Genomic DNA, 13,651 nt, shown 5'->3' with positions numbered 1-13,651 from the left:
TAAGCAAAGCATGACATGATTTGCAGATATTTTCTCTACACCTGTCATTTTTCTTTACAGTGGGTTCTGCCATGAAGAATTTTTTTATATAGTGTATGATTTATCAGTTATAAATTTATAGTGAAAATCTATCTTTGTTGTTTCTGGATTTTATATCAAATTTAGAAAAGCCTTCACCACACTAAAATGTTTAAAAAATTTCCCCATGATTTCTTCAGGTACTTTAAACATTTCAGTTTTACATTTAAAGCTGGGTTCTATTTTGGTATAATATGAGATATGAATCCAACTATTTATCCTCCAAATAGCTATCAGATGTCCTAGTATCTTTAATAAGTTAAACCATATTCTCCCCCACTGAAATGAAATGTTATCTTTGCCTTGTGCTAAATTACCGTATCTGGGTCTATTTTTTACCCTTCTATTCTGCTCTAAAGATCTGACCAGTCATATGCCAGTACCAAATTCTTCTCTCTAGTTTAAAATTTTGTTAAGACTAGTCTGCCTTTGTTGGTTTCTCAGAGTCTTCTCGGCTATTCTTGCTTCTTTTTCGTGGGAAGTCTGGAATCAGCTTTCTAGTTTTAGGAAATCCTGACAGTTTTCTTGGGGTTGCATTAAATTTATAGAATAATTTACAAATAACTGGCATGTATGTTAAGTCTTCCTATCCAAGAATACGATATGCCTTTTCAAGTACTTGAACTTTCTTTTCAGAAAAAACATGGGTTTTTCTTTTTGTAGTCTTGCATACTGTTTATTCCTAGGCATTTAAAAGGGGACTTTTCTTCAATTATATCTTCGAACAGCCTATTATTTGTTTAAATGAAAGCTTTTAATTTCTGTGACTAATTTTATATCCAGTGACTTTATTAGTTTTAGGATGCTCCTTTCAATTGACTCTCTGAAGCCTTTTACTATCTTCTATAAATTTACCTCCTCCTCCATTTTTAATGTCTCTGAATGCCCTCACATGTTACATAATTTTCCCCTAGATTTTTAAGTTCCTTGAGGACATGAATTATAGTAGTGCATTTTGTACACTTTTCAGAGCACAAGTAAAATTCTCTGCATAGAACAGTTTATGGTTGACTCTTTATTATGAAAACAAAAACATGAAGTGCCAGCTAAATTTCTCAACCTCAGTGATGATTCACTCATATCTCTTTTTCCAGGTCTCATTCACAAATGAAACCAAAACTGATTTCCTTCTAAAAAGAAATTTATCAGTTCTACCCATTCATAGTATCTAATTCCTTTTTCCTACTACAATAAACTTTTTTTTTTTTTTTTTTTTTTTTTTATTTTATTTTATTTTATTTATTTATTTTTTTTTTAATATTATTTTATTAGTTGGAGGCCAATCACTTTACAACATTTCAGTGGGTTTTGTCATACATTGACATGAATCAGCCATATAGTTACATGTATTCCCCATCCCGATCCCCCCTCCCACCTCCCTCCCCACCCGACTCCTCAGGGTACAATAAACTTTTTAAGTAAAGTGTCACATATATATTTTGCAATAAAGTAGGCCTTTCAGCTTATAAGATTTCGTCTTAGATTTACATATGAAATTGCTGGCAAAAAGTAAAAATTTTAGTCTCCATTTTGCTTAAACATCCTTGATAATATTCATTCATTGTCCATAACGGTTTTCCTAAAGGTATGTATGATTTCATGTAACAACTATACACACTAGGTATAACATGATGGGGGAAATGGCAATTAAAGCTTAACATCACATAGATCTAAACCAAAGATGTTTACATGCACAAAACAGAAGATTAAATTCCATATACAAGAAAATCAGTCTTCTTATAGTTAGAGATCTTATTAAAATATTTCCAAAGTACACCAGTTACCTGGATATCAGGAGAATAAATCAGTCATGTGTCTTTCTTTAAAATACCACACAAAATCAGAATTTCACATGATAAAGCAAATGTTCCTTCCCCAGATCATTTTCAGATGTGGTTAAAAATTCTAACTTCCCAATTAAAATTTTCATTAGGTGAAGTAAAGTAGCAACAATTGTGTGATACAGTGAAATAAGATGAAAATTCCACAAAGTATAAACAAAAGGCAGCTTTTCGGGGGCAGGGGTGGGAAGGCATGCCACATGACTTGTGGGATCTCAGGTCCTCCACCAGGGACTGAACCCGGGCACAACACTGAAAGCCCAGAATCCTAACCACTAGGTACTAGTGACCTCCCCAACTCCCCAGAAAGCAGGTCTGAAAACTGCCCAACCAAATAATATACAAAGCAATTTCCTTATGTTTAATATTTTAAGTAGCTCAAATGCCTGTTTTCATACCTATAGATAAAAATACACATCCAGGAAAGAAATATAAAATTAAGAATAAATATGTGTGTATATATATATATAACTGAATCACTTCACTATACACCTGAAACTAACACCACATTGTAAATCAACTATACTTCAATAAACTTTAAAAGAAACAAACAAACAAAAAAAACACTGCCCAGCCAAAATGAATAAATATTTATAGATTTTCCTCACAGGGTCTTAAAAGATACTATCGCTCAGCTTAACTCTAAGGCTCTTCCTCATGATGAGGTTCTTTCACTTCTTCAGTAATTCATTCTTCCTTGTATTTTACAGTGGACAAATATCCCTTAGATCTTATATTGACTGTATATATTTCACACTCCCAACTCCTAAAAACTGAGGCATAAATTTTCAAATGTGCTAGTATTCTAAGATTACTATCAAAGACCATTAAAGGCAGGCAACTGAGATTTGGAAATCTAACCAATGAGTTCATAAGACCAAGATATGAATCCTGACCACAACATTCAAATAATGTAAGTGCAATTAGTTTTCATTATTTCTTATTTAGATAAATACAGGCATACCTCAGAGATATTGCAGGTCCCACTCCAGACCATCAAAATAAAGCAAATATGGCAATAAAGCAAGTCATACAAACTTTTTGATTTCCCAGTGCATATAAAACTTTTTACTCCATACTGTAGTCTATTAAGTGAGCAATAGCATTATGTCTAAAAAAAAAGTACATAACAATTTTAAAATACACCAAAAATTGCCAACAGTAACAAAGATCACTGATCTCAAATCATTGTAACAAATATAATAATATTGAAAAAGCTTGAATTATGAATTACCAAAATGTGAAACAGACACAAAGCAAGCAAATGCTCTTAGAAAAATCATGCTGATAGACTTCCTCAACACAGGGTCTCCGGGAACCTCCAATTTGTGAAAAAACAAAAAACTTTGTGCAATAAAGCAAAAGCTCACTAAAACAAGGTATGCCTGTAGATAAATGTCCATCTACAAGCTTAATCACTGTAAATGACAACCTGAGGTTATGACTGAAATTTATTTTACCTTCTACCTCTTTTCCTGTTCATTCACTGTTTAATTCTCAGTTGGGGGCGGGGGGAGTGGCTATCAGGTACATGCAAACTTTTCTTTTAGTATTTCTTGGTGTGTACATTAAAATAGCATAAAAATTCAGTTAATATAGTAAGTGTAGTGATCTGCTTTGAATATCCCATTAAAATGTACTGAATTAATTATAAGTAACTGGCATGTGCATTTTTAACTGCAAAGTAACCAGGAAACAACAACAGCTAAATCACCTTGAAATACTGAAGAAGTTAGAAACATTAAAAAAAAATCTTTTTCTATTAGAAATTAAGAATTTGAGGATACTAAATTCCACCCAGTTTTTAATATTAGGGCAAAAATGGTGAGACATGGTTAAAGTTTTCTAGTTCAAGTGTTTCCAAAAGATAACAGGCAGTGTCATAATCAGCTTCAGAAAGACCCTGCCATCACCACCAAAAAAAAAAAAAAAGAGAGCAAAGATGGTCAGGAAATTCAAGGACAGCATGAGCAGAACTTGTGGCATATGAAAAATTGAGAATTCATGGCAGAAATGCCAAGTGGCTGGAAGCTTCTCTGTAATTTAGTTATCATGGAGGAAGACTGTAATTGGGGGGCAGGGAAGAGCTGACTAAGGTATTAGTTATTCTTAGTAACTAAAGATCACAGAACTTACCTCAGTCTTCCCTAATAACATTAAAACTGACTTTAAATATTGTTGGTGGAAGTTATTATTAGGCGAGGGACATACTCAAATGTCTCTATGATTATTAAATGCAGGCTTTTTCTCCTTTAAAAAGAGAAAAAGCAGAGCTTAGAGCTCCTCCACTTCTTTTTAGCACTGCCACAAATATTCCGATTCTTTGATGGTATGGTTTTCAGTAGCTATTTTTGCCTTCTAATATTCTGAATCACTAATTTGCAAAATTTTATTTCTCTAATTAAACGCACCTATATTTCTAGATTCACTGTTCATAGGAAAAGACAAGTCACTTACTTACCAGACTGAACGAAGCTTTCAATCAACAGAACTCTTGAACTTTAGCTTTTAGTTCTGCCTTTAAGATAATTCCCCCTTCCCACCCCCATGTATTAGAATATTTTGTTAAACCTTTCATAGATGAGAACTGCTCATGTATGGTGATTATTTTGTAAATAATTCTATATCCAGTTAATAATTCTTGAATTTTTTATTGCAAGAGGCACAGCTGTAGTTCTGGCAAAGCAGTGAGTCAAATGCTGAGGAACTAAACTGTCACATGGCAACCTCAAGGCAACACACTAAAGGTAAGTTCTCAGTAAACGAACAACGCTACACCTGGCAATCTTCAACAAAGTTCATCCTGGATTATGTCCTTAATAAATAGATTTCTTGTTCCACTACTGTTGACTGTAAGACCTTTGACGGGGAGGAATTACTAAATGCCACTTCTTCAGCTAAAGTACATTTTCAGGTTTCATAATACCAACATGGGACTCAAAATGGGGAGCAAGGAGCTTATATTGCATAGTATTTGGCTAAGAGGAATAACTTCGTTACCCAGGAGACAGCCAGAAGTCTCAAAGCCTCTTGTTCTTACGACAGTTTTTCCTTTATAGGCTTCTTACATTTTGAAGAGCTATCACTAGATTATTAAAAGTATTCATGTTTTGTGAATTAATGCAGATGAGAAGTTACTTCTTGATAATTGGTTCATGGAATAGTTTTTCTTAAAAACAAAAATCAATGATTTGACTTTGTTTTCTCCCCAAGAGGACCAAGAAGAGACATAGATAACTTTAATAATACACTGCAATATCAAAAATATTCTTAAAAGGCACTGGAAAGAGTATTAGGAAATCCTGGTATTCATTGAGGTGTCTTTCTGGCCTGTATCTTCAATTTCAGGAAGGAAAAAGGCAACCCATACTCCTAAATTGGAAAGTGCCTTTAGAAATAGACGTTATGGAGTTCCCTGGTGGTCTGGTGGTTAAGAATCTGCTGGCCACTGTAGGGGACACAGGCTTGATCCCTGGCCCGGGAAGATCCCACATGCCACAGACCAACTAAGCCTGGGTGCCACAGCTACTGACCAGCGCTTTAGAGCCTGAGCCACAGCTGCTGAAGTCCACGCCCCCTGGAGCCCGTGCTCCACCCCGAGAAGCCACTGCAACGAGCAGCCTGTGCACAACTAGAGTACCATGCGCAGCAGTGAAGACCCAACGCAGCCAGAAGAAAAAATACACGTCATATCACACTACACTCCCCAGAAGGGTTTACTAGCACTCAGGAATGGACTGCGTCCTGGATTACTATCTGATAACAAGGGAACAGCTGTCAAAGGCAAAGAAAACAATTGCCTTTTTAAATACATTTTTAAGATTAAAGAAAAAAGCTGTGTAAACAAGCAAAAGACATGTTTCTTCAGTGCTACCACAAAATTTGGAAAAGTAATAAGGACTTGAGGACTTAATTGCCACTTAAGACTAGAAAACTTGTTATTCTATTTTAATCTGGCTAGAAAATGTAGTTTGCCATGACCCAAAATTCTGTTCAGCTTTACCGCAAATTCACTTATCATCTCCAACTACTGTCATTCTAATTACTGCACCTCACAAGTTTGACCAGTACCTATCTATGTGATCAAACAGAATGTGAACATGAGCTTGATTAACCTCAAACCCACAAATAAACCATTTATATCCTAGACTGTGGGCAATGGTAATCAGTTCCCCATCTCCAAGCTCTAACTATAAAGAAAGTCTGGTTCCCCTGTGCATGCTCTGGGCACTCAATGAATGAATGAAATTGAGTCATGATGAACAGAGAACATATTTTAAATTTTTAAAAATACCATATGGAAACAACAAAATCATGTAAACTTGTGCTTAACTTGCTGTCTGAATTGTTTTCATTAAAAGTCAAATATGAATAAATCTGTTGTTCTGGAGCACACATATTTATGTCTCAGCACACACGCTTAGCTATAACCTTGACAGTGCAGAGAAGTACTCATAAAGTAATTGTTGGGGACATTACAATACTTTCCAAGCAGGAAAATATGCCAAAAATTACACTCGTATCAAGGACTTTGGACTTCCTCACCCCTTTTTCCTAGCCCTATTTCCAAAGGGGGCAAAACCAATAATTTTATGGACTTCCCCAGAATGCTAGTTACCTCTTAAGCTTAATTTAGAAAATGTACAACATCTTAAAAGTCAGGTACTTAACTTCTAGTTCAGGAACTGTCATCACTGATTTAACTTTCTTTTAAAAGGTATGATTCCGATTTGTTCTTGGAAAGTTGGTCAATTGATTGAAGGCAGAATTTGACATAGGGTAGAAATTGCTTTCGACTCAGCGACTAACACTTTCAGTCGTGTCTAACTCTTTGGGACCCCATGGACTGTAGGAGAAGGGGGTGACAGAGAATGAGATGGTTGGATGGCATCACTGTCAATGGACAGGAGTTTCAGCCCACTCTGGGAGACAGCAAAGGGCAGGGAAGCCTGATGTACTGCAGTTTATGGCATCACAAAGTCAGACACGACTTTACAACTCAACAAGAAATTGCTTTCAGGGAACTGAATATTTATAAAGACCAAAGATAAACTAAAACATTTATATATTAGATACAGACACATACCAAGTTGTTAACAATAGTTACCGCTAAAGAGGGATGGTGGGGGAGGTGGAGACCTGAAGAAAGATTTTCATTTTTCATTCTGTATTAATGACACAAATTAACCAAGTTTTCAATTTTTGGTAGCACGAAGTCTTGTGTTATGTAATGCTCAAAGCTGTATAAATACTCATTTTAGTTTGTCCCCTTTTTCCTTCTTTCCTCAAATAAAAACTTACTCCGAATAAAGAAAAATCTGCTAAACTCCTGAATTTTATATATTAGTCAACAGTAGGCCAAAAGTAAAATACTTCCAATGAATTGTAGGCAGATGTCTAATTTCTTGATTCACATGCTTAAAAGAGACCCGGATTCTAAGTCAAGTCCTGCCTTGCATTTAAAGTCTATGATTCTAATGAAATCCACCTAATTGGCCAGACTCCTCTGGGGAAGATTTTTTTGTTTGTTTTTAGGCCTTGTGGCATGTGGGATCCCAGTTCCCTAACTACACCAGTGACCTAACATGTGCTCCCTGCATTGAGAGCGAGGAATCCTAATCATCAGACTGCCAGGGAAGTTTCTGGAGAAGGTTTTATGGAGAGTCAGAAGTTGTATAAAAAGGCAAAACACACCCAGAGAGATTTGGAAGAAAATGAAAATCTGTATATATTGATGTAAAATCTAGACATTTTGGTTGGAAAAAAAGCAAGTTGCAAAACATATGCATAGTAAGACACTTCAACATGTAAAAATGCACAAAATTATATATTTCTACAGGTAGATATATATGTACATAAATGCATAAAGAAAAGGTGACTGAAGAGTATACACTCTGGGGTACCCTAGTGGCACTTCTACAGTATCTGTATTTTTAATTTTTTTCCGAGAATATAGTCATATGTAATTAAATACAAAATGAGGAACTTTTATACTTCTAGAAAGTACTTCATATGATGGTTTCCTTAAAATAGCTTGCTACCACTAAAGACTGTTGAGTTGTTTAGTCACTAAGTTGTGTCTGACTCCTTGTGACCTCATGGACTGTAGCAGGCTCCTCTGTCCATTGCATTTCCCATGCAAGAATACTGGAGTGGGTTGCCATTTCCTTCTCAAGGGCATCTTCCTGACCCAGCAATCAAATCCACATCTCCTGCATTGGCAGGCGGATTCTTTACCACTGACCACCAGAGAAACCCACCACTAAAGGTACAGTTTACCAAATACCACTGTTGTCTGTTTTTCATCATCATCATACTTTTCCCCTGCTATCCCTCACCTCTCATTGCTCCACACAAGCTCAAATTTAAGGAAATCACAAAAGCTGTTTCTTGAGTATCTGATAATGAAGAAATGATTCAGTCGCCAGGGAAGTACCAAAATCAGAGAGAACTGATATCGTGACAATAAAGATCATTTAAGTAGGTGGGCTCATCGTTTGGCTTTAATCCATTGCACTCGGAAATACGTGCATTATTTTGGAGAGGACCAGATGCTTTAAGATTCTTTCTGGGTGTGCCATGTACCATGCCATGTTCATTATCTACTGCAGAAAAGAAGCCGCAGTAGAAAGTTTAACACCCAAAAGCACACTCAGCTTCCTTAGAAGAGAGATTATATATAAATTCCAGGTAGCCCAAGCAGTGCTAAAGATCTGCCAAAGTGCTATTTGTTTAGAAGCAAAGCACTTTGCTTAAAATTGCAAACGTTTAAGAGTATTTCTACATTTTTTCATTACATGTGATTAATACTAAAATACTTACATGTAGGAAAGTTTGCTCAAAATTATAGTTTTCTTGAAAAGGGAAAAGCTATCAAAGTCAGACATATGGATAGCATGAATTTTAGCCCACAATACCAAATATATTATTACTGTTTTAGTTGATAAAAAATTATAGAACAGCAGCTTACTAGAATCAATGACTATTATGAAATCAAGTAAATGTACAAGTTCAATGAATCCCAGCTTTTAATTATTAAAATCTAGGTAATGCAATTTATAATTTAGAAAAGAACACTTAAGGATCTATTTAGGTTCTCTTTAGAAATTATTGTAAGTTTCTTGCTGGTCATTACTATCTACCCCATTTTCCAGAAGATCTCAACATTTTAAATGGTTACAAATTAAGTATTCCCTCTTTGTTACACTGTATCTACTTTAAAAAACATATCTTCTTTTAGATATAGACATACTTTTAAAGTATCTACTTTAAAAAACTATAATGGCAAACAGAAGTCAAAAGGTAAATTTCAAAAGTCAAAGGCATGCATCAAACCCTTCTAGAATATAAGTGATATTATCTGAAGATAATGTAAGATCAATGACCTAGACCCCTGGTAGCATCTGTAATACAGAAAATTGCAAATTATGGATTAAAAGAAATAAACAGTATAACAACTCATTTTTAATGTTCTAAATATTTGGCACAATGCATAATTTGCCTTATTTAGAAACTATCTGTTAAAAGTACTATAATTTTTAAAATGATTTTAAAAATTATAAGTTTGTAGAATTTCCTATCTACCTGACTTTCATTCTACTATCTTCCTTCTCTTTTTCTTACTAAAAATCTAAAAATGAAATATTCTGCTTTTATTTTAATGCCAAATAAAAAGTATTACTAATAACATACAAGCTAATATTTTTTAAAAGATTTTAATTTAGCTGTTACAGCCATAGCTTTAGACTACTTTCAGGAGATATCCCCAGAACCAAAGAAATTCAGGTATTTCATATGATAATGTGATGCTCTTTGCAGATTACTGTTTACCCCCAAATTGTGAAATGTGTATTTTTAAAAACAATAATCTTCCCCTATAATTACAATGCAAAACAAGCAGAATACCCATCGTCATTACAGAAACTATGATTGTATACTTTAAATATCTGGATGCCTTTTTAATGATTATCTTAAACCAACTTTTAATTTATATATACCAACAGTATACACTTATTAGTTGAAAAATACATTGGTTCTACCTACCTACTACTTTTAATACACATGATAATTTGTGTCTTCTTCCTAGTAGCACAATTATAAGGACAAGAACACAAAAGATGTATTAGGGAGGTTAAGTAAGTATCAGAAAAACTTTCTTAGCCTTGGTTTCTTTTTTTTTTTATCTTTTCTTTGAATATACACTGCAAATGATTTGTCCTCTTTCACTACCCTTTCACTCTATTCCTACCTAAAACTTTTGAGCTTTGGAGCAAGGTCAGGTATACCATATTATCTATTGTTGCTACTGAATTAGTTTAAATTACAGGTGAAAAAAAGAATGAAATGCTTGATGTTAAGGAAGATACACAGAAACCAAGGAAGAGTAAAGAAAGAAACATAGAGTGGTTGTACCTCACCAATTACCTGGCAACTCTGGAGAAGAGGTTTCTATCTGGACTTTATATCATTAATATAGGGTCGAAAATCGAAGAGTCCAACTCTCCAATCATGAATTTTGATTTTACTTTTTAAAATAAACCTCAATTTCATCTCTAGTTTTAAAAACATACTTCACTCCAATAGAGAAGAGCTTATTTCTCACTACATCTATAGCCGAGACTTTCTCTACAGACAAAATAACCAGGAGGGCAAAAACGATTTGTTCCAGTATCTGTACTCAGAATTCCCCCTGCCTCCCTCCAGGAAACCAAGAAACTACACAGAGTACGATCATCCCATAAAAGAGGACAATTTTAGCTTATCTTCCAGGCAACTCTTTCCACCCCACCCTCCCTCAACACACACAACAGAGAAGCTGTGTGTTGAGTGTGACAGAGATTAATAATTAAAGATGGTAAAAATGCAGACTTATAGAATACTTAATACTAAGTTAAAATTGCAATACCATAACATCAAGATGGCAATTCATTCAACTTTAATCCATTTGGGAAAGTTACTTTTTTAGTAACTATAATTTCTTTATATTCTCTTAAGTGTTCAAGCTAACAACTTTATTGTATAACTACTGCTTCTTATAAGAAGTAAATCCAGGGACCATTTCATTTTATCTTAGACATAACATTTACTAGTTTTCCAAGCATGACAGAAATGGAAAAATATATATATTAGAACAAGAACAATTTATGTTAATTTACACAATTTGTATTCTTCCTGTGCCTGATTCTATTAAAATTAACAAATTTAGGTTTAGTCTTATGCTTAAGGAAAAAAAGACCTAGTGAGACTAATTTACAAAGTATACAAGAATATAATTTTATAATAAATCTTTCCAGTGTTTGCTATAACTGCATTACATGAAATGTTTCCCTTCAAAGAAATTCAGAAGGATAGCGCTTACAAAATGAAACAAAACTTTCTGTGTTTATCTCTGGCAAGCAATGAACAAATACGATTTGCTCAGGAAGGATCTAGAAGCGCTGCCTCGGGAGCAGAAACCACCACTAACATGCTGTGTGTAAAAGTCTTGGTGAGTGGCTACTATCTGGGGCTTCTTCCTCTCTTCTCATGCCATTGAACCCATTTCATATAAAGCCTAAGAGAAAACCAAAGCTTCGCAGAAGTGAAACTCAGCATGCTCTTTAAATACTTCTAAGGTAACCATTCTAAAGCAAAAACGGCAGAAGTCATCTCTTTAATCCCTGCCCCACAAAAAACCCCGCAAACCCCACAAAAGAACGAAACAACACAAAACCCAAAGGTAAAGGCTGTTGCTCAATGATCAGATGGATTTAGAGGCGAAAAACATGACAACAGCAATAATTCAAGTAAAGTATATGAGAAACTTGAAACACGCCACTTTCAAATTAAGACAGAAGTGAAGGGGAGCTATGACCTTTATATCAGAGTCAAAAAGCTTAGGCATTATCACCAAATGTTAATTCACTTTACAGTCATCAATGAGACTATTGTATATATTTTTGCACCTTGCACTTGTAAAAGCAGATAAAATATTTAATATGTAATTTACATTGTATTTTACCAGCTCAGCATACAGGATGTATATAGATTATATCAAAGTGTAGTAGACAGTTAGGGGCCTGTGCAAACCCTGCAAAAATAGTACTTCAGGTATCTGCTAATTAAAAAAAAAAAAAAAGACAGAAGAAGAAAACAAAAGACAGTTTGCTGTTTAGAAGGGATACAGTTCAAACTACCACAAAATACAAAGGACTGCAAAAATGTATACCATTCCAACAACATATATAAGTTATTAAATAAAGATTTGATTTAAAAGAATATAAATGAAGCCTTTAAGTAGGTCTTTTCTACATGCATATTATTTCTTATTAAAGAAAAAAATATGTAAAAAGGCCATTGGTAATTGCTTTGTTAACATTTGTAGAAAATGCCAATTCTCTGGTCACAAACTCCACTAAGTTTAGCACTTAAGGTCTCTGCAGTTATAAACGTAATTTAAAATACTGTTAATTCTGTAACTCCATCGGTAAAATAATGTGACTTGGAATATGGCAGTCTTCATGTTGAGGGCAATGATCCACAGTTTGTTTTTTTTACTTTCTTAGGGGTGAACAGTTATCCAGAAGAACAGCACCCTCCACCAACGCTCTGGGCTTGAGGTTCATCATCAATAATCTGTACACCTCGCCTTGCAGCTCCCGGCTGACTGGAGCCATTGCCTTTTGCCCTCTCATCCACTTGTGCTGTCTCTATCATTCCTAAGAGAGGGAGAAAGCAGACATCATTTAGGACCACAATCTGAGTCTTCTGTTTCTCTAATGTCAGTTTACCATCATGAGAGCAGATTTTGAACTAACAAGGCAACTAATTAATAGCAAAGAGTATTTGTCCACAGTGACATCACCAGAGAAAACAAGTTTTTGATCTGAACAAATGACTATATACAAGTGTCAATCCTTAAGATTTTCCAAATATACTTAGAAATATGTCAGTTCAATTCAGTTCAGTCGCCTAGTCGTGCCTGACTCTTTGCAACCCCATGGACTGCAGCACACCAGGCCTCCTTGTCCATCACCAACTCCCAGAGTTTACTCAAACTCACGTCCCTTGAGTTGGTGATGCCATCCAACCTTCTCATCCTCTGTCATCCCCTCTTCCCACCTTCAAAATATGTCAAAGAAGGTCAAATTGTTCCAAGTACAAGCAATATTTAGGGTACAAGATTATTCTTCAAGTAATGTAAAACTTTTAAGCAAATAACATTTCAAAGAACCAAAGAGATTAGGATGAAGGGGGAAGAAGAAAGCTGGAGGACTCACACTATCTGGTTTAAAGATACAATAGAAAGTTGCTCTAATGATGACAATGAGATACTGGTGAAAGAAGAAATACAGAGATCAACAAAACAGGTCCAGAAACAGACTCCCATACATATGGTCACTTGATTTTTAACACATGTGCCAAGTTTACTGAATGAACACAGAATCATCTTTTCAAGAAACAGTACAAGAACTGGACATTTACACGTAAAAAATGGAAGTTCAATCTGTATCTCCCACCATATGTGAACATTAGTAAGAAATTAATTTCAGACCTAAATGTAAAACAAAATGTTTAGAAGAAAACATAGGAGGAGGGGCTTCCCTGGTGGCTCATTGGTAAAGAAGTAGATCCCAATGCAGGAGATCAATCCTTGATCCAGGAGGATCCCACACGACTCAGAGCAACTAAGCCCATGTAGCACAACTACTGAGCCTGTGCTCCACAGAGCCAGCGGGCCCCAGAGCCAGCGC

At 35.0% G+C, this 13,651-nt stretch overlaps 1 protein-coding gene across 2 annotated transcripts in view; it reads right to left on the bottom strand.

Moving 5' to 3' along the window:
• Nucleotides 1–2,295: 2,295 nt before the first annotated feature.
• RAB21 (RAB21, member RAS oncogene family) overlaps nucleotides 2,296–13,651 on the bottom strand; it is a 35,837-nt gene continuing 24,481 nt past the window's right edge. Inside the window, exons 7-8 of one of the 2 annotated variants that reach the window (XR_010663036.1) lie at nucleotides 10,168–12,616; nucleotides 2,296–10,120 (exon numbers count right to left, since the gene is read on the bottom strand). Coding sequence is in view for 1 of the 2 variants with exons in the window: in XM_065934088.1 (XP_065790160.1) it covers nucleotides 12,474–12,616 (143 nt within the window). In the remaining variant the exon portion in view is untranslated. Of the gene's footprint in view, nucleotides 12,617–13,651 lie in introns of both variants that reach the window. The other variant, XM_065934088.1, reaches the window with a different exon arrangement.

The sequence above is a fragment of the Muntiacus reevesi genome, chromosome 4 (genome assembly GCF_963930625.1).
Source record: "Muntiacus reevesi chromosome 4, mMunRee1.1, whole genome shotgun sequence".
Taxonomy (NCBI): Eukaryota; Metazoa; Chordata; class Mammalia; order Artiodactyla; family Cervidae; genus Muntiacus; species Muntiacus reevesi.
The sequence above is the reverse complement of the archived record's forward strand: the minus strand, read 5'-3'. Positions and strand labels throughout refer to the sequence as shown.